General features: G+C 37.0%; 2 protein-coding genes across 10 annotated transcripts in view; one reads left to right on the forward strand and one right to left on the reverse strand.

Moving 5' to 3' along the window:
• Positions 1-864, forward strand: part of cetn3 (centrin 3) — a 42,471-nt gene extending 41,607 nt beyond the window's left edge. The window contains exon 5 of the mRNA XM_053644966.1: positions 677-864. Coding sequence (XP_053500941.1) covers positions 677-708 — 32 coding nt within the window. The 3' untranslated portion in view covers positions 709-864. The remainder of the gene's footprint in view (positions 1-676) is intronic.
• Positions 865-14,041: 13,177 nt separating this feature from the next.
• Positions 14,042-27,404, reverse strand: part of hapln1b (hyaluronan and proteoglycan link protein 1b) — a 32,936-nt gene continuing 19,573 nt past the window's right edge. For all 9 annotated transcript variants that reach the window (XM_053645452.1, XM_053645446.1, XM_053645453.1 and 6 more), the window contains 3 exons: positions 18,076-18,438; positions 17,085-17,387; positions 14,042-16,727 (listed from right to left, as the gene is read on the reverse strand). In XM_053645452.1, coding sequence (XP_053501427.1) covers positions 16,438-16,727; positions 17,085-17,387; positions 18,076-18,438 — 956 coding nt within the window. In that variant the 3' untranslated portion in view covers positions 14,042-16,437. The remainder of the gene's footprint in view (positions 16,728-17,084; positions 17,388-18,075; positions 18,439-27,404) is intronic.

A 27,404-nucleotide genomic window follows, 5' to 3' on the forward strand; every position in this document is an offset into this window, starting at 1 on the left:
CCATACTGTTATGCTAAATACAACGTCTCGTTCCCTTTGAAAGGGAACACTCCTCAGTCAGACACTGAAACACCTTTAACAGGAGAAACTGACTAACTCAGAGTGTCAAGTCCCAGACAAAGTACAAAAACTATCAAATACTTCCCAAAGTTCATGCCCTATCCATCCATCCATCTTCTATACTGCTTATCCTTCCTTCAGGGTCACGGGGAAACCTGGAGCCTATCCCCAGGGAGCATCAGGCATAAGGCGGGGTACACCCTGGACAGGGTGCCGATCCATCACAGGGCACACTTACATACTGTCGCGACGGGCAGAGAGCCGGCGCACACAAGAAGGAAATCGCTCCTTCTCCAACTGCCGCACCGGCACAACGTGGGCAGCTTCGTGCCGAACATTCCGCCAGCCGGAAGGACCGCCGCGGCGGGGCGGGACTGACGCGACACCGGCCAGCGATTGGCGGACCCAACGGAGAAATTCCACCACTCAGGCGATGGCGGAGGAGGATAAAAGGGCACGCTTCCAGCTGTACGAGAGAAGAGAATACCGTAGCGACAAGACGGACTCCGTGCGTGTTTTCCAGCGACATAGCGACTCGCAATCACCGAGCTCGACGGTAACCTCACGCCCCACGCTAATCTCTCTCTCTCTCTCTCTCTCTCTCTCCCCACAAAAGGTGCAAGCGCGGACGAGATCGCCAGGTGGTGAGAGTCCCACCTACGGAGGACGCCGGCCCGGGAAAACCCTCGCCCCCGTCTCGGGAATCCCGCCTCCGCCACGGGTAGGCTACACCGGCAGTCACGCCTCCACAAGCCCCGCACTCATCCCCTCACAACCCACTCACTTCACCCTTGCACCAATAAACCAACCAATAAACGTTTGTGAACGTTCTTCTGCCTCCTGTGGGTCTGTACGCCGCCCTTCCCCGGGCTAATTCCTCACAATACACATTCACGCACTACAGACACTTTGGACATGCCAATCAGATCAGCCTACCATGCATGTCTTTGGACTGGGGGAGGAAACCGGAGTACCCAGAGGAAACCCCCGCAGCATGGGGAGAACATGCAATCTCCGCACACACATGGCTACGGTGAGAATCGAACCCCCGACCCTGGGGGTGTGCACTATCTTCTCCCTCAGCAAAGACTGACAAGATCAATTCAGAGAAAATCTTCAACAGCTTCAGGCTTTGAAAACACCAAAGAAGCTGATTAATTTTCAATACTTTCTCATTCCCTTGCCTGGATCATCAACATTCATCACCATTTCAAGAATGCACAAAGGCACTACACAATTGCTGCTATATACTTCACTCTTATGTATGTTCCACACACACAAAGGCACACACATACAGACATTCATTCACCTTTTTATACTTGTTTATATTTGGAGTTAATCCCCACTGCTGAAAATGCCCAAGACCACAAAATATACACAAAATATACTTTTGTGAAGCAACTACCTTATCTAACTGCGTTACATTACTAAGCTGGTTTACAAAGTTTATTGTTTTATTTAGGTAAATGCACACAAATTAGCTTATCTATGGTATATAAAAATGACACTTTGAGCTCTTAAAAGTGCACATCAATACTTAATTGTTAGAGCTTTTATATGTTTAAAGGTACACACTTTTGGCCCTCTCATTTGAATTTTAGTGTTATTTATCTGCTTATAATCATGAAGTTCTCTCATACTTTTCAGACTGAAGAGATTGATGAGCCAGAGTTCCACAGTTCCACTGTTCAGTTGGACAGTTAAAATACACAGAAAAAAAAACGTTATTTATATAAATAATTTTGAATTCATCTGTTCTTATGTTTAAGGATAAGATTAATAAGTTTCATAAGATTTAAAAAGATTAATAAGTTTATTAAGTTTATCAACTTAAAAGTTTTGAGGCAATAAGTTTCCTCAATTTTTTTTGACTTAGCAGGGTTTAAATTACTACTTTATGTGCCACTGTTATTGGTCAATTGTTAAAGAATATTCTTATTACTGTGCATAAAAAATGTGCTTTTTATTTAGAAATTGAAGCCTTTTCAGTCCAACATTTCGTAATTAAGAACAACTTAATAGTATAGTATGTTAACATTTGGTATTTGCAAGAGTTACTTTTTGTCAATGTTCAAAGATTCCTAATACTACATTAAAATTTCCAATTGACATTGTGACTTGCTAAACTGAATGTTACATGGAAAATAAAAATGGTTTAATACCAGCAGGAGTATCAATAAGAACGCAGAGTCCAGATCTATTCCTTTGACCATTTTTGTCATTAGACAATGTAATTTCTAAAGAAATAAATGCAAAATCACAAACACATCAATTCAAATAGAACGATACCATACATACATGCAAATAAATTCAAACAGGACAATACCATTAAAATATCAAAAACAAAATATAATTACATACAAACACCCTTAAACATATAAACCACAACAAATATAAACCAACAAATTAAATTATAAACAAATAAAAAATAAACAAAAATTTCACTGACCAATTGTCTCACAACTCGAAAAACTCTGTCAAATGAGTTATAAATAGTATAAATACGTCCTACCACAACTTTGCACAAACACAACTACAGTTGCAGTGTCAATGTACGCATCAACAAAAAAATTAAGAATATTAAGATACAGATAAATGGTGTTATGTGGTGTTAAGGTTATCATTATAGCAGTCATTATAGCATTAAAACATTTGCCAGTGTTGTTTAATACAGACGTTTTGTTTTAGAAAAACTGTTAAGTGTTTTGTGCAAATTAGTCTTTAATTAAGAACATCAGTGTTTCTCCAAAAACATAAACATAATAATTATTTATTAGGGCTGTATATCACCAAGAATCTGGCAATACAATAAGTATCACAATACAGAAGTTACAGTATGATATACTGCAATTCTGTAAGAAAGGCGATATATTGCAATATTTCTTGTTTTTTTAGGAAGATCTTATTTTTAAAAAAAAACTGTCATAAAGAACTCACCACCATATGCATAAAACCTGAGCAAAAAAAAAATTATTTAATCAAAACAGTGGGATCTGCATTTGCATGTATACCAATCGTTCTTTAAATATATATATATATATAGAGAGAGAGAGAGAGAGAGAGAGAGAGAGAGAGAGAGAGATGGATGGATGGATGGATGGATGGATGGATGGATGGATAGATAGATAGATATTTGTTTTTATATGTTCTTGCATCCTGCTTTAAAGGTTCACAGTTTTATATTACAGAAAGTGCATAGTCCACTTTATATTTAATACTGTAAAGCTGCTGCTGTAAAGCAATCGATTGTTTAAAGTGCTGTATAAATAAACGTGACGTGACTGGAGTGCTGAATTGCAGAGCTCGAGCAAAAACATATCTGTATCACAACGATCAAATACTTTTTTAATTGTTTTTTCACCGCAGTTCTTTTTACTGTTACTGAAAGGAAAGCATGCAGTACATATTGACATATTCTAACTAAACGCTCAGAAGCACGGATGGTGTCGGGATGTTAAGTGAGCTGTAAGATTCAATGTGTTTCCTGAGTATTGTAATTTAGCATGGCTTATTTTTCAAACAGCATGACTCTTGTCGATCTCCTTAATGGTTTCTTTATGGTGAAAAAACGTCCAGCTGTGGAAAAGGTATATCCTCTAAAATAAATGGCGCACTTAAATATAACATACTAAATAACATACTAAAAGCATGTGTGCAGGTCAGGACAATTTACAGGGTCATTAAAAAATTTTGTAGACACATTTAAAGAGGTTAAACTTTTTATTAATATTGTGCAGTCAACAAAACTCAAGAGTGTGTGTATGACATTTTAACACATCAAGTTATGATATACAAAGCAATACATTTCATTTTATTCATTACAAATATATATATTTTATACAGAAACACGCCTTGCCTGTCCTTCCTTTACATTTTCCGCAGAAAAAGGTAAAATGCTACAACTAATATCTTGTGTAATTGTTTATATTCATCATATGCAATATGCATAACACAAAATACATTTAAATCAAACACTTTAATCATTCTCCCTGTGATAAAATTAGGCTAATATTTTCGTTGAATAAAATAATAATAATAAAAAACATTTTATTAAGTTGCAATATGTTCTGGCTACTAACCATTTCCAGTTTTCACTTAACTTTTTTTTATGTTAATGCTGATGATGACACAGTATAGCTCAATGTGTAATGTGTACCTATTTGAAAATGAAAGTGTCCATAAAAAAAGTACAGTAAAGATTGTTCACAACTGGTAATCTGTTACACCAGTGCTTATCAAACCTGACCTGGGTTCCCCCCACCACTACCCATATTGGATGTCTCCCTCATCTAACACACGTGATTCAACTCATCAGCTCATTAGAGATTGCAAGACTTGAATTGGTTGTGTTCAATGAGGGAGACATAAATGTGCAGTGGCAGGTTTGAGAAGCACTGTGTTAGACCATTACTGTATGTGAGCTCCAAATATTAGATTTAGTGCACCGTTGAAGATAGGCCATACCAATGAGCTTATGCCACATATAGGTTACTTGTGTATTTTACCTTACAGAAAGTTCAATATTTCTCAGTGTTAATCAATAATGGTGTGTAATTGTTTCAGCTTTACAATGAATACCTTCAACAGTTGCTAAATCACAGGTGTTTCTTAAGTTAGATAAGTACATGGCTGCAGCCTGTAGTAAGTACAAAACCACAACGTTCACTGCTAGTACACTGACAGCTTAATTTTACCTAACATTATTTTATTTATCTGCTATACTGAAAGACCTTGTTAGGATATTGGTTTACTTAGAAAGAGATTGGCATTCTCCTCAACTCCTCATTATGCCTCTTTTGTGCTTGTCCCTGATAATTGCTGCTCGCAGCTATATTTAGGGGCCAAGCGCCAAAGGTGCATAGGCACCTATTGTAATCGCTAGTGTTTTCTTATTATTATTATCAGGGGTCAAGCCCCGAAGAGGCAAAGACCTCTATTGTTTTCGTTAGTTTCTTCTTCTTCTTCTTCCGCTCTTTAGTCTATGGCAGCCCATAGAACCACTTGTGGGAAAGTTATGAAATTTGGCAAACAGATAGAGGACAGTCAGATCTGTAAATAGAGCAAATTTGGAGTTTCTTTTTTTAATATTATTATTATTTCAGCTCAAACAAACAATCTCCAGTTTCATTTCTATTGAACATTTCTACTGAACATTCCTGCTGAACATTTCTTCTGACCATTTCTAGTGAACATTTCCACTGATTATTTCTGCTGAACATTTCTACTGAACATTTCTGCAGAACATTTCTACTGAACATGTCTGCTGAACATTGCTTTTTTTTCTCCTTTCTTTTTCCTAAATATTTCATTAAGAAGAAAAAACAAACCGAGCAACACACAGCAGAAATCATTCACAGTTTTTTTTTCTTTTTATACTAACAAAGGAAAACAAAATTAAAAGTACAAACAAGTGAAAACAAGCATTCTGCCTCTTTAGTCGAAATAAGATTAAATTCTGTCTGCAAGTCGAGACACTGTTTAAGAAGTTCTGGAGAGGGGTTCAATGCACATCTCTGATCGAGGTTAATGATAGCAGATGTAAGTTCATTAACCCTAGCAGTATGTTTTTTATTACAGAGAGCAGAGTAGGAAATAATCTGCCCTCTGATATAGGATTTAAGTGTCTCCCATAACAATGAATAAGAGGTGGAGTCATTCTGATTGAAGAAAAGAAAGTCATCAATAGAAGTAGAAATGAACTCACAGAATTCACTGTCTGCCAAAGAAGAGAATTAAATCTCCAAGGCGGTGGGCTATGTTTATAAATAGAAAGATGAATATCTAATTGTAGAGGCGCGTGATCAGAAATTACAATACCCAGATAGTCAGAAGTAACTACACAAGAATCAAGAGTGCTGTCTATAAAAAAATAATCAATCCTCGAATAGGAATAATGCACCTGAAAGAAGAAAGAAAACTTTTTTTTAGAGAAGGGTTACGGGATCTCCAGGGATCAACAAGACCGTTCTGACACATAAAATTGGAAAATGTTTTAGACATAGCAGATTGATTCAGAGAACGGGGATTAGACCGATCCAAGTTTGGGTCAAAAACACAGTTTAAATCTCCCCCGAAAATCAACAGGTGAGTATTTAAGAAAGGGAGATTGCTCAACAATCTATTAGCAAATTCCACGCCATCAAAGTTTGGAGTGTATACATTTACCAACAACACCTGTCTTTGCATTAGAGTACCAGCAACTATAATATATCTACCGTTCACATCAGCAATAACGTTAGTGGAGGAAAACTGTGACCTTTTGTCAATTAAAATAGCGACCCCTCTTGCCTTCGAATTAAAATTCGAGTGGAAGACTTGACTCACCCAAGGGCAGTGTAACCTATGATGATCTTTAATATGTAGGTGAGTCTCCTGTGAAAATACTATATCGGAGTTTAAATGTTTCAAATGTGTAAAAACCTTAGATCTCTTGACAGGATTACCCATACCTCTGACGTTCCAACTAATAAATCTTAAAGGCGTGCCTGTCCCAGCTATGCTGGGATCCATATTACTACTAACCATTTAAATAAAGTAAACCATAGGAATATAAATAGCCAATTAGAGCCGAAGTGGGACCTCCTCCGCCTCCCCCTCCCCCCAACAATCCCCCAAACAGACATACACCCAAAGTCTCTATAAAACAAAGGAGACAGCAGTCTTTTCCCACAAAAAACAAAAGTTGTCCACAATGTGAAAACAACTCGGAGAGTAAGCTGAACTAACCAACAAAATTAACTAAACAAAAATTTCCAGTAAGAGAAAAAGCCCTTACTGACTTCAAGTCTGATAAACAGTCTGCGCACAATAACAAATATAATGTCTTTAACTTTTAAAGACTTGTAACAAATAATATAACAGTGTAGCACTTAAAACCGAGGAAAAAACACTAATACAATTAAATAAACAGAAACTCTAACCCAGTCAGAGCCTCAAAACAGAGAACCACGTTAATACAGAAGTAGATTTAAGAGGAGTGAGTCCACAAAATCTAGGCGAAGTAATGCAATGACAATATCTTCAATAAAAATCCAAATACTGTAGAGCTGGAAGGCCGAGTGCAAAAAATAAAAATAAAAGAAGAGCGAAAAAGACGAAGCTGTGTAGATGATGCAGTTCACCCCGATATCAAGAGTTTAACATAGTCTCCTGCTTCCTCCGCTGAAATAAAGTCCTTCTGAACACCGTTATATGTAATGGATAGCCGAGCTGGGTAAAGTATTCCATAGTGAGCGCCCTCAATACCACGAAGTTGACGCCAAACCTCGTTAAATGCGGCTCGGGCCCGGGCTATCTTTGCTGTGTAGTCAGGGTAAACGGATATGATCAAATCCCTCACTTTAATCCGCTGGGGCTCTCACGGTGTAAAATATCAACACAGTCACTGTGATTGTGGAATCTGCACACAATAGCTCATGGTCGTTCACCAGGCTTGGGCTTCGGCTGAAGGGTCCAGTGGGACCGGTCCAAAACCGGCTCCTTCTCCAGACCAAACGCCTCTTTTAACAAGGCCGCTACAGCAGCAGTTGTACAGGTGTCAGCGCCCTCTGGAACTCCCACTATCCTAACGTTTTTGCACCGTGACCTCGACTCTAAATCCTCACATTTATTCTCTAATTGAGTCACGGTCGCAGTGAGAGACTTGATAGTAGTCTTCATGTGAGCTATGTCATCGGTACCTTTCAGTGTTGATATGGTAGCCTCGGTAGCAACTTTATCACTACCCAGCTGTATTTTCATGGCTTGCAGGTCAAGCTGGATAGTAGACAGCACATCCCCAAGAGTCTCCTGGAGCTCCTTTTTAAAAATATCAGCAATGTCCTTCCTCAGTGAAGCCAGCAACTCAAACTTGAGGGTGGCGAAGTCAAAGTCACCGCTTGGTGATGCGGATTCAGGGGAAGAAGGAGACTTGCTCGCGGCACACACACTAGCCCTCAGTTGTGTCTGAAGTCTACCATGGGTTTTCGTGTTCTTTCCAGACATTTTAACATACCACAAAGTTAAAAGTGCAAACAAAGAAACGGAGTAGAATAAGTCAAAATCTATTGTATGACCGAAAAGCGCTAATTAATTACAATTTTAATCGAAATCAGCAGGAGCCTCCAACTTCGCGTCCTACTGCATCGAACTCCAAATTCGAACTCTAAATTTGGAGTTTCTAACTCAATCCTTCTAGTGCCACCAACTGTCCAAAGTTGCACTCACTTTTATGTTAATAACTTTTGAACTTTGAGTCCTAGAAACGAAATTCGTTTTTCATCTGATTCCTTGGCTCAAGCCGATTCGATCGCACTATGACGTCATTTTCCATAATTAAATTTTTTTGCCATTTTGAATTTTCTGAAAGACCTACTTTTACTAACTCATCCTAGGCCGTTTGTCTGATTTGCACAATGATTGGCTTGCATAATCTTTAGACAGTGACGACAAAACTTTATTCATAGAATTTTGATAAGCCATAATGTTTTCGAATGGCGTTTCAATGATTTCAACGGAAAGCACGGCAAAATGGATGAATTCAATGAAGAACGTGCAAAATTTGTCTTGAGGCTGTATCTCTGCAACACTTTGAGGGATTGTGACGAAACTTGGTAAGTGTCATCATGATTATGCCCTGAAGTTATCTGCAGCATTTCAGTGCACTGCCCTCTACTGGTCAGGAGATAGAAAAATGGCTTTTTGGCTTATAACTTTTCAATGCTTTCCTGCATAATAACCATCATCCCCAGATGCTACCTGTGAATTTTCAGAACAATGCCACATACTGGACAAAAATTCTAAGAAGTAGCTATTTTTAGTTAATTTTTAAAATTGATGGGTTTTTTTTGTTTTGTTTTTTTAGCTTTTTGGCTGTTGGTGGTTGTGTAGGTGGTGTTCAAGTGTCCAATAGAGGTCCTGTAAGAAAATTTTCTCTACACCATTCTGCAAGCTGGTTCACATCCTGTTTGCTGACTCATTGTTGTTGCTGATAAGGCCCAAAACTGTAGTGTCATTAGCAAACTTGATGATGTGATTTGCACTGTACTTTGCAGTCATAAGTCAGCAGGGTAAACAGCAGTGGACTGAGCACACATCCTTGGAGAGTGTGGTAGTGGTCAGTGTGGTAGTGTTGAAGGTGGTGTTGCTCCTAATGGACTTGGGTATCCAATCCAGGATCTAGTTGAGGGGGTGGTCAAGCTGAATTTTCCTATCAGCTATTGTGTTACATTCTGAACTGATGTCTATGAACACCGTCCTTACATAATTGTAAGGTGAGTCAGAGAAAGGTGGATGGTAGCAGATACAGCATCCTCTGTTGATTGGTTAGGACAGTAGGTGTACTGAAATGTCCATTGTAGTGGAAGACTGTTCTTTATGTGTTGCATGACTAACTTGAAGCATGATTCACTTGAAGCACTTCATGATGATAGGTGTGTGTGCAATGGTCCAGTAGTCATTCAGGCAGGATGCATATGATTACTTTGGCACAGGGATGATGGTGGTTACAGTAGGTAGTCAACCAGAATGCCTATGACCGTTGTGTGTACTGCCACCTCAAGGCCATGGCGGTAAATACAAACCAGTCACACGTGAAAGTCATTCGCAAAATTACCACCAGATGGCCAAAGAGATGGTTTGCAAAAGACTGGAGTTGTGTTGCTTTCGTGGAATAAGTTAATAGTAATAAAAATATGCCACTACATTGTTTTTATTTTGTCAAATAAAAAATCAGCAGTGACAAACTTGATGTTATTGTTAGAATAAATAAAAAGCCTATTAGAACAATGCGCCATTAAAAGCTTTTGATTTGCAAATGTGCCACAATCATTCAGTCGAAGTCATCCCCTATCCAGAAGTGAAATCTTCAACTCAACTCTGCATTGAAGAGTTTATGTAACTCAGACAGCCAAAAACAAAGAGTTGTGCACACATGTCCATGTTTGCAAGTATATCACATTCAAGCAGTTATATTTTATATAAATGCATACATTTGATCTGTGTCTGCATGGGCGTAGATTTCGTTTGAATATTGGGGGGTGGGGGTGGGTGGGGGGGTGTTGAATTGAAGTGTGAATGGGTATGCTTCCTGATATTTCTTTTTTTTTAATTAGATGAAAAGAAGTGAAAAACAGTGAAAAAAAATAAGCTTTGTTATATGCAGTGCCATTACATAATTTTCCTCTGCTTATCTATCTTTCTATCTATCTACCCATACATTCATCTGTCTGTCAAATCTATCTATCTATTTATCATCCACAAGCATTTATGATGAAGTGATTGCTTCATTACAACAGATTACACAGGGCATAACAGTCCAAATGAATACAATTGATGCTTTTCCGACAAGGTTACATCAATCAAGAACCACTTCTCAGTTAATGACTGATGCCTGAAAGTGCCTACTCAGCGAGGCACAAGGTCCCTTTCCAGAACCTTCAAACTGACTGTCCCTCAATGGTGGAATGAACTTCCAACCTCAATCTGGACAGCAGAGTCTGTAACTATCTTCAAAAAATGGCTAAAGGCCCACCTCTTCCGTGAACACGTAACTCCCTGCTTGCCCCCCCCCCCCCCCAATTTTTTTAAAACAAAAAAAAACATTACACTGGCTCTTATACCTCTACCCTGTGTATTTTCCTTCTCTAGAACTCAATTAAAAATCTTGTATAGTAGCACTACTTGTATTGTTCTCTGCTTGATATATCGCTTTGCTTGTATTTCCTCATTTGGAAGTCACTTTGGATAAAAGCATCTAAAATGCTAAATACATATCATTTATTGTGTGATTTTAAGTTCCACTGTAGTGCACAGTGTGAACACGATGTCCAGTGTGAACAATCTTGTTATTGATAATAATGGGAACTATTAAAATAAAATTTTGCATAAAAATAATATAACACAAGGCAGTTTTTCACTAACTTGTTATTGTTAAATAGTTATGGCTAAATTGCAATGAATTATCAAGCGAGCTAGCTACAATATATGTGGAGTGTGGTTAGCTAGATTACACCATAATGTGTAATGTTCCCCTAATGTTTGCTTAAAGTTCCCATAACGTTCTCTTAACCTATATATTCATCATTTATTTTTAATATCCATACATTCCCTTGTCAGAAAATCCTATTGGAATTACAGTTTATCCTACAGGATCTTTTTTGATTTTTAGAATCTTGTTGGATATTGTGATTTTTTAAAAAGGAATTTCAGTTTATCCTGTAGGATCTTATTTGATTCTTAAAATTCTTATAAGACACTGTGATTTAAAAAATGGAATTTCAGTTTATCTTGTAGGACAGTGGTCACCAGCCCTTTTCCTTGAGATCTACTTTCCTGCAGGTTTCATCTCCAACCAAAATCTAACACACCTGTTTCAGTTGATCAAAAGCTTCTTAAGGCAATGATTAGTGGACATGAATTGGGCACGAAGTGGGCATGATTATGGTTGGAGATAAATATTCAGGACGGTAGATCTCCAGGAAAGGGGTTGGTGACCCATGCTATAGGATGTTATTTGATTTTAGAATCTTATTGGAAACATCTTAAATGGATCTCATTAAAATATCCTGTAAAAGTTGTCCTACAGGATATTTATGTCTTGTCTTAAGATAATTCCTATAGGAATCTTATAGGAATGGTTCCAAAATATGATAGAAATTCTAATTAGAATCCTGTACAAGTTTCTTATTGTAATCCTTTAGGATTTTTTGACAAGGGTCCATGCATCATTAATCATAAATAAAAACAAATCAGTCTATATAAATAAATAATCAGCACACAATATATGTTTTTGTTGATCCATTGTTCACATAAAATAACAAGCCACGACTCTCAGGACATTCAAAACCATAATTATCATTCTCTCAGGACATTCAAAACCATGATTAAAAAACAAACAAACATGAAAACCTTTTCACAGATAATTTGCAAGAACAGTAAAAGAACATTTTTTTTTATTGTAACTATAAAAACAGATAACTTATCAACTTCTCCACTTGAAAAAACAGATTCACTTCTTCCATCACTGTCATCTGCAAATTTAACAAAGAAATTTTAAAAAGCCAAAGAAAGTTACATGTTCATTAGATTAAACAATCAGAATTAGATGAACAATTAAATAAATAAATAAATACACTTTATTGTATAGGCTCAAGTGCAGTGTCGCAATATGAAGTGATTTTAATATTGACACGAGCTGATATTTTAGTTTAAATATATACAAAACAGGCTGAGATTATTTAATAAAAGCAGATCTCCCTCATTCTCTCCCGCTTCTCACACTAACTGCTCTCACAGTCAGCGACAGGCAGGCTGGGCTTCTTTTTTGTCAGAAACCACTACCTCTCGAACTCTGTGGTTAAAACAAAAATGCTCATTTAAAAAATTAGCTTCACTGATTAACGTTATGCTGCACTCCATTCAAATCAGATCTCTGTGGTGAAGTCTCCATGCACTTTGCAGCCAGGACACAGCATTAGCTTTATTTACAACAATTAATGACTGTGGCTGTGTGGCACGACCAAACATTATAGGTTTTACGTGTCAACCGCCATATTTTACTTCCATGAACTGTGCAACTTTGTTGTGATGTATGAAACCTAACTAATTAGCCAGCTAGCTAACTACCATCCAACACTGCTTAGCCTCAGTGACTAGCTAATAAACTAACTAGTGTGTTGTTGTAGCTAACTAGCTTCCTAACGTTAGACAAAGAGAAGTTAAGTGACAGCAACACTAATGTCCTTTGAGACTTTAGTTAAAGTGCTGAATAGGTACTTTCCATTGAAACTTAAGTGGACGAAGATGATAAAAATGCACTGTCTATAAACCTGCCAGAAATGGTTAAAGGAGTTGAATTTCAAACATACCGACTCAGCTGATGACTCATCTATGGTTTCTAGTTTGCATGTGTGGTGATCTATGTAGCCAGCTGTGTATTCCCCCAAATCTGTGGTGTGGTTGTATGTAGCAGCCTCTCCGTACATATTCCAGTTTGTGTGCTCAAAACTGAAAGTGCTGAAATGGCTCACTCACACCAGGTTTTCACCCGTTTCAGAACTGGGCAGCACATTGTAGAAGTGGTCTGTATGCTGGGATTAGCATGACAGAGATGTGGTCTGTGCAGCCAAGGTGGGGTGCAGCCATATAAGCACCATGAATGTTGATGTAAGGTTTATATAGTATCTACTTATACAACTGTACACCAAAGCATTTATATTATATAGGTCTTTTCATTAAAGTCATTGGTAATCATTGTAATTAAATATTTGTGTATTTTTGTATAATGCAAATAAACACATTTGAACATGATGGCAGTTCTCAGAGTCATCCTTGGGTCATCCCAGCTGCCAGAGGGTAATTTTCCTTCTTGACTGCCTGCAACAGTGACTGATTTAGATGGTCAGATAAGAAGGTAGTCTCAGCTCGTGGACCCCTTCTCTGCAATCATGCTGACTGTTTGTACAGTTCCCCATCAATGTGTGCTTGTAATCACCCCAACGACTCATGCTATTTATCTACTGATGAAACAGGGATATTGTCCCCTCTGGAATCCACTTCTTCTTCTATTCAGGTGGCCAGATATCTTTGTTATTCACCCCTTTGCATGTGATGCAGAGTTGAAACTTGAACAGGCTAACAGAACCTTTAGAGAAAAGGGATCACTGCTCATTCCTGGTGCCAAGTTGAAGTCTGATATCTATGAGGGGTTGATTCAAGAGATCAGGCAACACAAAGTCTATGTTACTTAGCAATATTTCTGAGATGAAATAAGTCCTAGTTATATATATATATATATATATATATATATATATATATATATATATATATATATATATGTATATATATACATACACACACACACACACACACACACACACACACACTCTATCGTTTCTCAAGAAATGTGCTCAAAAAAACTTTACTACCAATTCCATTCTTTAATTTAGTACAGCTCTGTCGTTACACAGATCAAAACCTTGTTTGGTTTTGGTTTGGTCAAAAATTTGTCCTACAAAGGACAAATTATTCCAAAACCTGCAATGATTGAGATTGTAAACAAGGCTACAGTTGTCAGGACATCTCAGTCAGCAAACTGAGTTTCCCAAAATACACTATGGCATACAAACATGGCCGCCACAGACTACACATCCAAAAATACACGACTTAAATACTAGTGCTCATTTAACCAAAATATGAAACAAATGCAAACAGTCATGTGACATGGGCCAGTGTGGTGCAGTGGCTGATGGGAAACATAGTTCGGCGATGATTTCGGCATGACCATGGCAAGAGTAGGATACAGTTGCCAAAGAGATAACTAAAACTTGAGTTCTATTTCAAATATTTTAATATTCTCAAGAGCAAATTCTATTTAAGTTGGTAACTAAATTTGGTACCTAAAGTAGCACATGTCCGTCATATGTAAAACAATGCTCAGTTTTACATTTATGGTTTAACTTGGCAGTCAAAGTGTTGTACTTCCTGCATCTTTAATCAATACTATACTCAGCATAAAAAGAAACATCCCTTTTTCAAGAGACTGTATTTTAAAGATAACTTTGTAAAATACAAATAAGCGTTACAGATCTTTATTGGAAAGGATTTAAACAATGTTTTTCTTGCTTGTTCAGTGAACCATAAACAATTATTGCACATGAACCTATGGAACAGTCCTTAAGACACTAACAGTTTACAGGCAGTAGGCAATTAAGGTCACAGTTACAATAACTTAGGACACTAAAAAGACCTTTCTACTGACTCTGAAAAACACCAGAAGAAAGATGCCTAAGGTGCCTGCTCACCTGAACATACCATACGCCTGCTGCATGGAGGCTTATGTCTCAGTTGTTGAATGTTTTTATGTTAATACAAATATTTGCACATTTACGCATGGAAATAAAAGCAGTTTAATGTGAGATGGCATTTCTTTTTTTGCTGAGTATATTTTCTTCAGTTGAAATACAGAACAACAAACTCAAAGTAAATGTTTAAAATGTTTAATGTTTAACAATGCTGGCGATCCCGTGTGCTGTGCCATTGCTTTCCAGATGTTATTTGGGTAACCTTAACCTTAAAAATTTTGCATGCTCTACTGGAGATATAACCTTGTGCTCTTTTTCCTCCCTTATATGGTGGACCATACATTACATTTCTTTCAACAGACACATCAGTGTTGTGCTCTCGAGATTTTAAAACTGCAACAAATTGTGTAACTCACAATTTGTGTTGTCTTGTTCCACCCACACAAACAGTGAAGGTGTTTTTTTAAGTTGAAGATTATATATTATAAACCAACAATGTATTTGCTAATTTTTATTTTGATTACACAGATAATGTAAGTTTGGTGTTTTGTCCTTTGTCTTGAAAACTTTGTCAAATACAAATAGAGAATATAAAAAAACATACTAAAATAAATAAAATTCTATGTCTGAATGACATAGGCTGTTTAATATCTTGAGGGAAAATTATGCCTCTCCCTGGTCACATGGAATGAGCCATAAATAATTATGAGATCAGTGAAGTTTTTTGTATCCTCCTCTTTGAATAGTTGGGTCACTATCCTAAAACACTTGATAACAACAGTACAGTTGTAGGGGTCAATTGTATAAAGATGGCATTTCAGAAAGATATACAGCAGTGATACCATTATAGATTATTATAATATTTCTACATAAACAATTCTAGAACACTGTGAGTGTTTGGGTCTTCACTATGACAGTATGAAGACTTAATGTTTAGTATAAAAACTTAAAAGTTGGTCCACACATTAAATGTCTTTTTGAAACAAAATAATAATAATAAAAAAACATATAGCCAAAGAACATAAAACCTTTTAGCACCCTGTGAGGATGATGAAAAAACTTTATGACAGAGAGAGAGAGAGAGAGAGAGAGAGAGAGAGATTAAATGATGGCTAAATACTAGACTGATTACTTGTTTGATCTTATTCTTTATATAAAAAGTTTATTTTATCCACCATTTCAATTATCTTAGAGTACAATACCACTGAATAACAATGTGCTCAAATGTATTAGTCAGGTACTTTGAGGCTTTACTGCCACATTACTACTGAGATGCTATATCGATGTTTAGCATAATTTGTTATCCACTCTCATTTCCTCATGTGATACTGAAGTTCACAATGTATGAGTAAATAACCATTTAGACTCCCAAAAATATTGTTTGCATGATTGTTGAGAATAATTTTATGGTATTGCTGTTTTATGGAACAAACATGCTACTGAGAAGAAGGTTTTTTTTTTTTTTTGCTAACTTGTCTTCAAAACCTTCCAAAACACTAAATAATTACCTTCTTAATACAGTATTTTAATAAATGTCACAGTTTTACTCATGCTGACTCATCCTCTACACTTTCTATTGTATTAAACTAAGCATGTCTCAGTTGTACCCTTTGAAGCAGTAGACCCCATACAGTTTGTGTTTCTTGTCTGGGAAACCGGAGAAGCGCACAGCAGCCTCTGTGGGGCTACAGCGGCGACGTGGACGTGAGATGGGGTAGCGCACACTTCCATCAGCCAGCCAGCCAACATCACAACGATCATAGCCCAGCAGCTTCCATGCTGCATACATTTGGCCCACCTTAGCAATCTGAGCACCATCCTTTTGACATGCCAGCACTGCTTCATCATATGTCATCTTCAAAGATGGTGTAAGGTAGTAGAAACGCCCTAAAGAGTCCAAAATAATGTTCATAAATGGAGTGTTAAGGTTCTAAGATTCTGTTTTTTTAGCATTAACATTAAGGGTTTATTTTTAACATTGAGGGTTTATTTTCTATTAAGACAATTCAGGATGGATAGTATGTATCTAGAGAAAAGCATCTGCTTCAGTGCTGGACTATGCAGGTTTGGTATAGAGTGACAGTGATGATTTTGCCTACTCCAGTTGTAAAGGTTAATGTCATAAAATGGCCATTAAAATTTGGTAAAGGTAACTTTTATCTTCAACTGGGAAAGCTGTATTACAATTTAATCAATGCAATTTGTGCCTTAATAAAATTAGCTTATACCAACAATTATACAAACCTTTGTACTTTGATGTGAAACAGAAGACATCATATCTGTTCTTTTCCTTGTCTTGCATTCCATAATTCCTTATGCCAGGGATTGTGTTCTTCCCTCCACATGGCTCTCGAGGTTTGGTGATTGGGTACTGCACTGATCCATCACTAAGCCAACCAGCATTGCACCAGTCTAGCCCTTCCCTCCAAGCATCATACAGCTGGTCAAAGGAGGCCATGATGGCATCCTGGTCTTGACAGGCTTTCTCAGCATCTTGGAAGTTCAGGTTGTAGCGGCCATGAGGTGGGAAATACGGGAAAACTACACCTGCAGAAAGATTTCTCAGTCAAGTCCTTTGTTAGGCAGCCTGGTATCTTTCATTATAGTCTTATATATGATATTTAATATTCTATTTAGTATTACAATCTATCACCTTAATATAAATTTGGTCTAAATGAATAAGGTTTACCCCCTGATTTGTCACATCATGCTCTTGTCCTGCTAATTTGTGATTTTACACATCCCGTGATTCAGTCATTCAAGAATTTATAAATGTGCCATTATATAACAGTAAAATAGTTTGACCTAAATATGGAAAAACTATTTATTTAGTTAGGGAAAAGGGAAAAACTATTTATTTAGCTTGTATTTTAGACTTAATTCTTTAAAGTTTTAGATTATTAAGAAAATAAACCCGTTTACTACAGTCCTACTATAAACCTGAATGGGTGTAAATGCCATCAAATTAAAGCCTTAATTAGAATTTGCCTAAACACTGCTTTGGAAATAAGGTGGTATATCTTTTACTTATTGAAGAAAATTATTTTCACCTCCAAACTGCTTACACTAGCTTTTTGAACCAGCTAGTTAAGTGTGAAATGTTAAGTTCATAATTATGTTATAACACTGTTACATTTGAAAAAATAAATAAATAAAAAAAAAATAAAAATAAAAAATAATAATAATATAATAAATAAATGAATAAATAAATAATAATAAATTGTGACATTGTTACCTTGCAGATTGAGGGACACCACTGCAGTGCCATCCTCCAGACTGTCAATCACCTCACATTTGTATCTCCCATAGTCCTCCAATGTTATCTCACTAATGACCAGTGACGCATCATTCTCACTGGCACCACGTAGATGCACACGGCCATGGAAACTACCATAGCTCTTCTTATGGAAACCCATAGCTACAAAAACATCAATCTCTTTCAGATAATCTGATGTTAACTTAGTCCACTTTATCCTCATTTTAGGATTGGGGCCAAATGTGGGGTTCCTTTGAAACGTGCATGGCAGTGTTACATTTCCCCCCCGGTAAGACACCACTTTGGCTTGTTCTGTCTTAACAGACAATCCAGGCCCATTTTCTGAAAAAAAGGAAGTGTAAAAAGCTCCTTAATATTTGAAAACAAATCTAAAAAGTATTTACCATGTTTAAATGGCATTTTTAGTTCATACAGTGGTGTTTGAAATCTAGAATTCTAGATGCAACTAGCCTCAGCACACAAGTCCTTCTACCAAAGAATGGTTAAAAAAGAATAAAGTTAATGTTTTGGAATGGCCAAGTCAAAGTCCTGACCTTAATCTAATAGAAATGTTGTGGAAGGACCTGAAGCAAGCAAGCAGTTCATGTGAGGAAACCCACCAACATCCCACAGTTGAAGTTGTTCTGTACTGAGGAATGGGTTAAAATTCCTCCAAGCCAATGTGCAGGACTGATCAACAGTTTAGTTGCAGTTATTGCTGCACAAGGGGGTCATACCAGATCCTAAAAACAAAGGTTCACATACTTTTGCCACTCACAAATATGTAATATTAGATCATTTCCCTCAGTAAATAAATGACCAAGTATAATATTTTTGTCTCATTTATTTTATTGGGTTCTCTTTATCTACTTTTAGGACTTGTGAAAATCTGAACACTTCTAAAGGGTTCACAAACTTTCAAGAACCACTGTGTCACGTATCGTGACGCAACGGAGATAAGGTAAGATGCAAGTGCAGGTTGAACAACAGTTTTATTTACAGAGAGACAGGCAGACAAATCCAAAACGTGATCCAAAAACGGAATCCAGTAACATGCAAGGTTCAGGCGATCGGCAAACAGGCATAAACGAGGCAAGGGAGGAATCAACGTCGTGGTCTCGGGATACAGGGTCGATATACCAAACATGAAACAGAAACAGCAGCGAGGGACTGGTAGCGGAGAAACCAGCGTGAACTTAACAAACGAAACTACACGACATGAACTATGAACTAAGACTAAGAAACGAAACATGAAACTATGACTATAACTGTGGCTCTCTATCGTAAGGACTCTAAACTAATCGACTATCTGACTCATTCAACATTCTGCGTTGTGTGCTGGGAGGCGCGCCGTATATATGTGGAGATAATCAGCGTTGTAACGGCTGACGGCTGAGGGCAATTCAGACACACGTGAGACTACAACCAATGACAGAACGGGGAGGAGACATGACAGAAACATAAACAAATGCACGTGTCGAAATGTCACGATTGTCCACAAGGGAAAAGCAGGTGCTCGCGCACCTGCTCATGCACGCGCGCTCACATGCTCCACAGTGCGCTGCTTAAAGGGGAACTCGTGACACACTGTAGATCATTGTACAAATGACAGTCTCTTGTAACTATTTGTAAACAACAGTGATCTTTGTGTTCTAGTAAAGAAAAAAAACAGCTAATAAATAATTAAAACTAAAATTAGAGACACTCTCTTAACAGCCAAGTATAAGACATTTTATTACTGCTATAAAACAATTTTTTATTAGTTTTATAATAACAAAGAATTTTCACGGCAAAGCCTTGTTTATATCAAGTCAGTGAATTAACTGTGAGACCTTGCTTGTGGTCTAAGTGTATAAGTGTCTAAGTGTCTAAGTGTATGAATGATCATGATTGCTACATTTCAGAAAAACCAAACCACTCCTGAATGTTTGTGAATAGAAAATTCAATGTGGGCCAATTATCCACTAGTGGGAAAGTAGCTTTCTCTATTCTTTCTTTAGTTGAAGTGAATTAATCAAAATCATCCAATGTCCATTAAGCCAGCTGAAAGTCTTTCTAATAAAGACTACAGTCACTACACCTATTCTTAGCTATATGTTGGCAATTCATAAATCTTTGTACAGTTTGGCTTAGGCAAATTCCTCCTAATGTGAAAATGTGAAATTTAGTTAATACCAAATATATTTCAACAAATCAGGGTGGCAAGATTTTTCAGCTTAAGTTTGCAAATGAACCTGGCCTTCATACTAGATTACAGGTACCGTTGGAATTATTTGCAATCCTTCATGAAATTAAGCAAAAATAAATGTATAAAATTTATCCCATTCAATGAAGGGAATTTAATGCTTATCCATATGGGGTTTTCACAATTTAAAAAAAAAAAAAAAAAAATTCAATAATTTCGTAAGTAGTACAGTTTATTTCTACAAAAGCCTGATTTTACAGTTATTGGCAACGCCACAATTAACATTTGGTGAAGCCCCCCTGGACTATTGATGCTTTAGGGCTGTTTTGCAGCCAGTAGTCCAGGGTACTCTGATCTTCTTCCTGTAAAATTGGAGAGTTTACAGGATATCAAGACTGGAGACACTTGTAGAGTATCTTGCATACTCCTCTATCCACAATATTTTAAGTTTCTGTCTTCAGATCAGACAACAGGTTTTCAAAAGAGTTACAAAAAAACTTAGATTTGTATTGCAAAACACTGACTTTATGTTCCTGCCATCATTTCTGTGTTAATTTCATAAAAGCCAAGCATGCCCAGCTGCGAAACAGCCCCAATACATACAGTCATGAGAAAAAGAAAGTACAGTCTCCTTCAATTCAATATTTTTATTTATCAGAGCCTAAATAACAATTGTGTGATCTTCACCAAATTCTATAGACCAACAAATAACCTCAATTGACAACTAAAACACACAACAGATTTCAATATGTAGTCATTCTTTCCCAAAAAATAATAAACCAACATTCAGAAATCATGTGGGGAAAAAAAATAAGTACATCCTTCCTACTTCCACACTTATTAGGAGAGTAATTAGCAGCCAGGTGTTAATAACAAATGCACAAGATTAGTTAATCATAAAGAATTGTGACTAGCTCTATACAAGCTGAACTTTTGGCAGTTTGGTGTTCTGGAGCACAAGTCCTAAAAGTAGATAAAGGAAATCCAATTAAACAAATGAGAAAAAATATGATACTTGGTCATTTATTTATTTAGGAAAATGATCCAATATTACATATCTGTGAGTGTCAAAAGTATGTGAACCTTTGCTTTCAGTATCTGATGTGACCCCCTTGTGCAGCAATAACTGCAACTAAAAATTAATGGTAACTGTTGATCAGTCCTGCACATCAGCTTGGAGGAATTTTAGCCATTACTCACTTCAACTCTGGGATGTTGTTGGGTTTCCCCACATGAACTGCTTGCTTCAGGTCGTTCTACAACATTTCTATTGAATTAAAGTCAGGACATTGACTTAGCCATTCCAAAACATTAACTTTATTTTTCTTTAACCATTCTTTGGTAGAACTTGTGCTTAGGATTGTTGTCTTCCTGCATGACCCACTTTCTCTTGAGATTCAGTTCATGGACAGATGTCATGTAATTTTCCTTTAGAATTTGCTGGTAAAATTCAGAATTCATTGTTCCCTCAATGATGACAAGCCATCCAGGCCCAGATGCAGTAAAGCAGGCCCAAACCATGATTCTACCACCAGCATGTTTCACATATGAGGGAACACCACCTTAAGCTCAATCTGGCAAAATCTGAGCTTCTCGTCATCCCAGCCGGTCCCTCAGTCAACCACAACCTCACTGTACAGCTCGGCTCAACCACACTCAAGCCTACCACAATGGCCAGGAACCTTGGGGTGATTCTTGATGACAGCTTGACCTTTACAGACCACATCTCAACAACTGCATGGTCCTGTAGGTTCATCCTGTAAAACATCAAGAAAATCAGACCCTACCTCACTGAACAGGCTACACAACTACTAGTCCAGGCTCTAGTTATCTCAAAACTGGACTACTGCAACTCACTACTATCGGGCATCCCAGCCAGCTCCATCAAACCCCTTCAAATGATTCAGAATGCAGCAGCACACCTCGTCTTCAACCATCCCAAGAGACCCCATGTCACACCCCTCTTCATGTCCCTCCACTGGTTTCCTGTAGCCACCCGCATCAAATTCAAGGCCTTGATGCTCACCTACAAGACCTTGTCTGGAACAGCACCCTCCTACCTCAACACTCTCCTGAAGTGTTATGTTCCCTCACGCAATCTGCGATCAAAAATGACTGATGCTTAATAGTACCTACTCAGCGTGGCTCAAGGTCCCTTTCCAGAGCCTTCAAACTAACTGTTCCTCAGTGGTCGAATGAACTTCCAACCTCAATCCGGACCACAGAATCTGTCACCATCTTCAAGAAACAGCTAAAGACCCACCTCTTCCGTGAACACCTAACCAACCCCTAAAATAAATAAATAAATAAATAAAATTGAAAAAATTTTAAAACTTACATTCTGGCACTTACACCTCTACTCTGCGCACTTTGCTTCTTCTGGAACTCAATTAATGGATCTTGTATGGTAGCACTACTTGTATTGTTTTCTGCTCGATATCGCTTTGCTTCCATTTTCTCATTTGTAAGCCGCTTTGGATAAAAGCGTCTGCTAAATTAATAAATGTATATGTAAATGTAAATGTAGATTGGATAAAGTTCTTATGCCAGAATGCAGTGTTTTCCTTTCTCCAAACATAATGCTTCATATTTAAACCAAAAAGTTCTAGTTTGGACTCATCTGTCCACAAAACATTTTTCTAACCGCCTTCTGGCTTGTCCACCTGTTCTTTAGCAAACTGCAAATAGGCACCAATGTTCTTTTTTGAGAGCAGTGGTTTTCTCCTTGCAACCCTGTCATGCACACCATTGTTGTTCAGCGTTCTCCTGATGGTGAACACAGACATGTGTTTTGAAGATCTCTGTTCTTTTAATTAAATAAGGCACTCACTCACACCTGATTGTCATCCCACTGATTGAAAACACCTAACTCTAATTTCACCTTGAAAACCAGGCAGCCTTTTTTTTTTTTTTTTTTTTTAGATGTTTTCTAGCAAAGTCTAATCTGACGTTTCTGTTCTTGAGTGTTACCAGTGGTTTGCATCTTAAAGGTAAACCCCCTGTATTTGCATTCATGAAGAAAACCAGGTGGTTTTCTTGGTTGTAGACTTCAATGTCAATGATATGCCTACCTCCTCAAGTGTATTGGTGAAATCAACTCCAGACCTTTTATATCCTTAATTTGTTATGAAATAACAAGGAAACAGGCCACACCTGGCCATGAAACTGCTTATCAGTCAATTATCTAATTACTTTTGAGCCAGTGAAAATTGAGGGACTATGTAAAAATGGCTGGAATTCCTAAACTGTTAATGCAATTTTTTTTTTTTTTGTTAAACCACTTGAATTAAAGTTGAAAGTCTACACTTCAATCTTGGTTGCTTTACTTCAAATCCATTGTGGTGGTGTACAGAGGCAAAATTACTCTCCAAATAATTATAGACCCTGTACTGTACTTGTTGATCATTGTTGTTTTGTGACATGTTTGTAGAAAAACAAACAAATAGGTTTTTGGTTGAATTATCTGGATCATTTACTTTATGTATTTATTTTGCATTTGCAACTGTACTTATTATTAGCTTTATGTTTATTGCAAAGCTATCATCATTTCTGTGAAAAAAGAAAAAAAAACTGTCAGCCAATATGCACAATGCAAGCTTAGTCAGGGTACACCCTCTCATATTGAATGGTTGTTCATTAAAACATTTTAAGAATACAGAACAACTCTTACTCCTGTCAGGCTCAGTAAAGATTGATTAAACAACCTTGAGACTGTTATTCCCTGTTATGTGCACAGGCTATGAGGTTAAATCTCTTATTCTTATTTTATATTATTGCTCATCATATGCCACAGTTACTGACAACTGGTAATATATATATTTTCTAACTGGAAGCCTACTTCAGATAGTCCTAATGAATGCTTGAGATAATGAATGAATGTATGATTTAGTAGTCATAATAGTAATTTAAGATGGCTCCAATATTTTTGGAGGGGACTGTATGCAAATTGCTGACGAGAACCTGGCCAGTCCATAATTTTGTTTCTGTGGAGATGTCACTTCAAAAGGAGCAGGAAAAAATTCTGTCAGAAAAATATATCAGAATCCCATGCTGATATATTTAAATTTGATGTTGCAGTACAACAGAAAGAGAAATAATCATTGAGGGGTGAATGCTTTCTGGAGGAACTTATATTGTATATTTTTATCATATAAGATAACATTCTTTGAGTTCTTTTTAAATTTCTTTTTTACCATTACATACTGTATTTTTGATATGGGGAAACCCTATAAGACCTACAGTAGATGTGTTAAATGACATAGAACATTTTGTATCAGACCACCCAATTTGTAGGTGAGCAAAAATATTTTAACATGTGACTAACTTGTTACTTAGGTGTGTCCTGTTAGATTGATTGTTTAAACAATAAATAGCTCTGAAAATTTACTCTTGATTTTAGCCTTCCATTTCACCTGTGAAGATTGAATTTGTTGTTAAAAAGAATAAGCAAACATGAAGATAAGAGAGCTGTTTATGGGAGAAAAGCAAACCATTTTCAAGCTGAGAAAAGAGGGAAAATCAATCAAAGGCATTGCACAAACAATGGGCATAGCCAATACAACAATTTGGAATGTCCTGATAAAGAAAGAAACCACTGGTGTACTGAGCAACAGACACCGAATGGGTTGGCCAAGGACCACCACAACAGCTGATGACTTTGCAAAAGAAATACAGAGATTACAAAAGTTCTGGAAACAAAATGACCTCTATCAAAGTGATGGAAAGGCCAATGAGTGTAGAAAGAAAGGCTCTGCTCATGATCCAAAACATGGAAGCTCATCTGTGAAACTTAGTGGAGGTAGCGTCATGGCTTGGGCTTGCAAGGCTGCTTCTGGAACAGGCTCACTAATCTTTATTGATAATATAATAATACTTGTGATGGTAGCAGCAGAATGAATCCAAAGGTTTACCTGAACATTTTGTCTGCCAATTTACAGAGAAATGAATACAAATGAATCAAGAGGAAATCATGCAGCAAGACAATGATCCAAAACACACTGCCAACTCAACAAAGGACTATGTTAATATATATCACTGGTAAGTTTTAGACTGGCCAAGTCAATCACCAGACCTTAAGTCAATTGAGCATGCATCTGAAGCAAGAAACCCCCCGAAACAAACAAACAACAAAAGAGGCTGTAGTAAAAAACCTGGAAAAGCATCACAAAAGACACACATAGAACAAAAAATAAACGGTGAAATTTTAAAATCTCCTCTAATATTCATCCTTTGAACTCAAACCCAAATGTCTTCAGTCTTCATCAAAAACAATTGAATTGGCCTTGCTATTCCAAGGGGAGGGGACTGTATGTAGGGTACAGTGTGTGTGTGCATGTGTGTGTACACGCTATGTAAATATCCTATATATATATATATATATATATATATATATATATATATATATATATATATATATATATATATAGATAGATAGATAGATAGATAGATAGATAGATATATACATACATACATACATACATACATACATACATTGGTGTGTATTGGTGTGCATTGGTGGCTACCCAGGTAATTTTGTGTTTAGTTTGAGCAAACTCTAGATTTTCAGTCTCAACAAGATTGTGTTTCATCGCCATGGTAACTTACAGTACATGGCTGACCTGCTCCAGAGTATGTTTTATTCTGGGTAAGAGAACTCAAACCCAAATTTCATCAATCAGATATGAGCAAAGTGAAATAAATCTGAAGCACCTTTAGTGTTTCTAGTGATGGCTTCACCATCTGTGGGAATCCTGTGGAGCTTGGAGCTCCAGTAATAATAATGGCACTTCAATGGGAAAAAACTTTTAGGAACAGACACAATTCTTTGGCTTTTCCCAATGACCATCTGTGCAAAAGATGTTGATTTTCAGCAGATGGTATAGTTTACCTATGACAGCTTCTTGAACCACACATTAAAAATCTGACAAAGAAAAAGAGCCGATGCCACACTCTTACTTCACACTCATGCGGTGGCATTATTCCTGTCCTAATATTTTTTCACAAATTTATGTATATAATATTAATATTTAATTTTAATTATTGACTTTATATTAAATGAAATTACATGAAATATGTTGGAGTTTTAAGTTTTCAAATCATTTATTCTCACTGTGAGCCTGTAAAAGTAAACTTACGTATTTACACAATTAGCAATTTCCTGAGCTTTGTCAGCCACAACAGTGTTGGTTTCTGCGCTTAGTGTTGTTTTAAATTCCTCATATTTCTGTATAATAATTTCTTGCTCTTCAACCGTAAGTATGCACACCTGCTTTTCCCCATGTTGATTGCTATTGGCTGTTTGCTGCAAACGTCTGGCTTTTATGTGCATGCACACGCTGAGTAAACCTTGATTCAGGGCTAAAATCTGGGTTGACTGAGAAATTTGATAACCAGCGCCATGAAACCTGTTAACCTTAATAAACCAGATTGGATTTGTTGGGTTTTGTGAACTCAAAACTTACTCTGCAATTCAGAGTTTGTTCAACTCTTTGCTAAAAAGACATCTGTGAAGAAAAACCCCAAACAAACGTCAGTAACATCACCAACAATCTCCACAGGACAGGGATGAAGGTATCACAATCCACTTTTCAAAAAAGGCTTCAAGAGCAGAAATATAGAGGCCATGCCACAAGGTGCAGCAACAGAATTAATTCAGATGTCAACAATTACATTCTGACAATCTGAAATCTAAAATATTTTACAGAGAAATACATACAATCAAACTGAGAGGAACTTCATCATGCAGCAAGACAGTGACCCAGAACACACTGCCAACACAACAAAGGGTTTTAACAGGGAAAAAAAGTGGAAGGTTTTAGACTGGCTTAATGTATATCTGGTCACCAGACCTTAACTCAATTAAGCATGCAGGAGACAAGAAAGAACCCCCCCCCCCCCCCCCCCACCATGCAACAACTGAAATAAACTGTGGTACAAGCCTGCAAAAGCATCACAAAAGAACAACAGTTCTTGCAACAGTGATGTCAGTGAGTCACCGACTTGATGCAGTTTTTGCAAGCAAGGGATATGCAACCAAATATTATGTGTGATTTATTTAAATTTATTTTAAGACGATCTTTTCCTATACTTTTGCTCAGTTAAAAATGTGTTCACTGGGGTTGAG

This window comes from Ictalurus furcatus, chromosome 16, assembly GCF_023375685.1.
Source record: "Ictalurus furcatus strain D&B chromosome 16, Billie_1.0, whole genome shotgun sequence".
NCBI classification, from domain to species: Eukaryota; Metazoa; Chordata; class Actinopteri; order Siluriformes; family Ictaluridae; genus Ictalurus; species Ictalurus furcatus.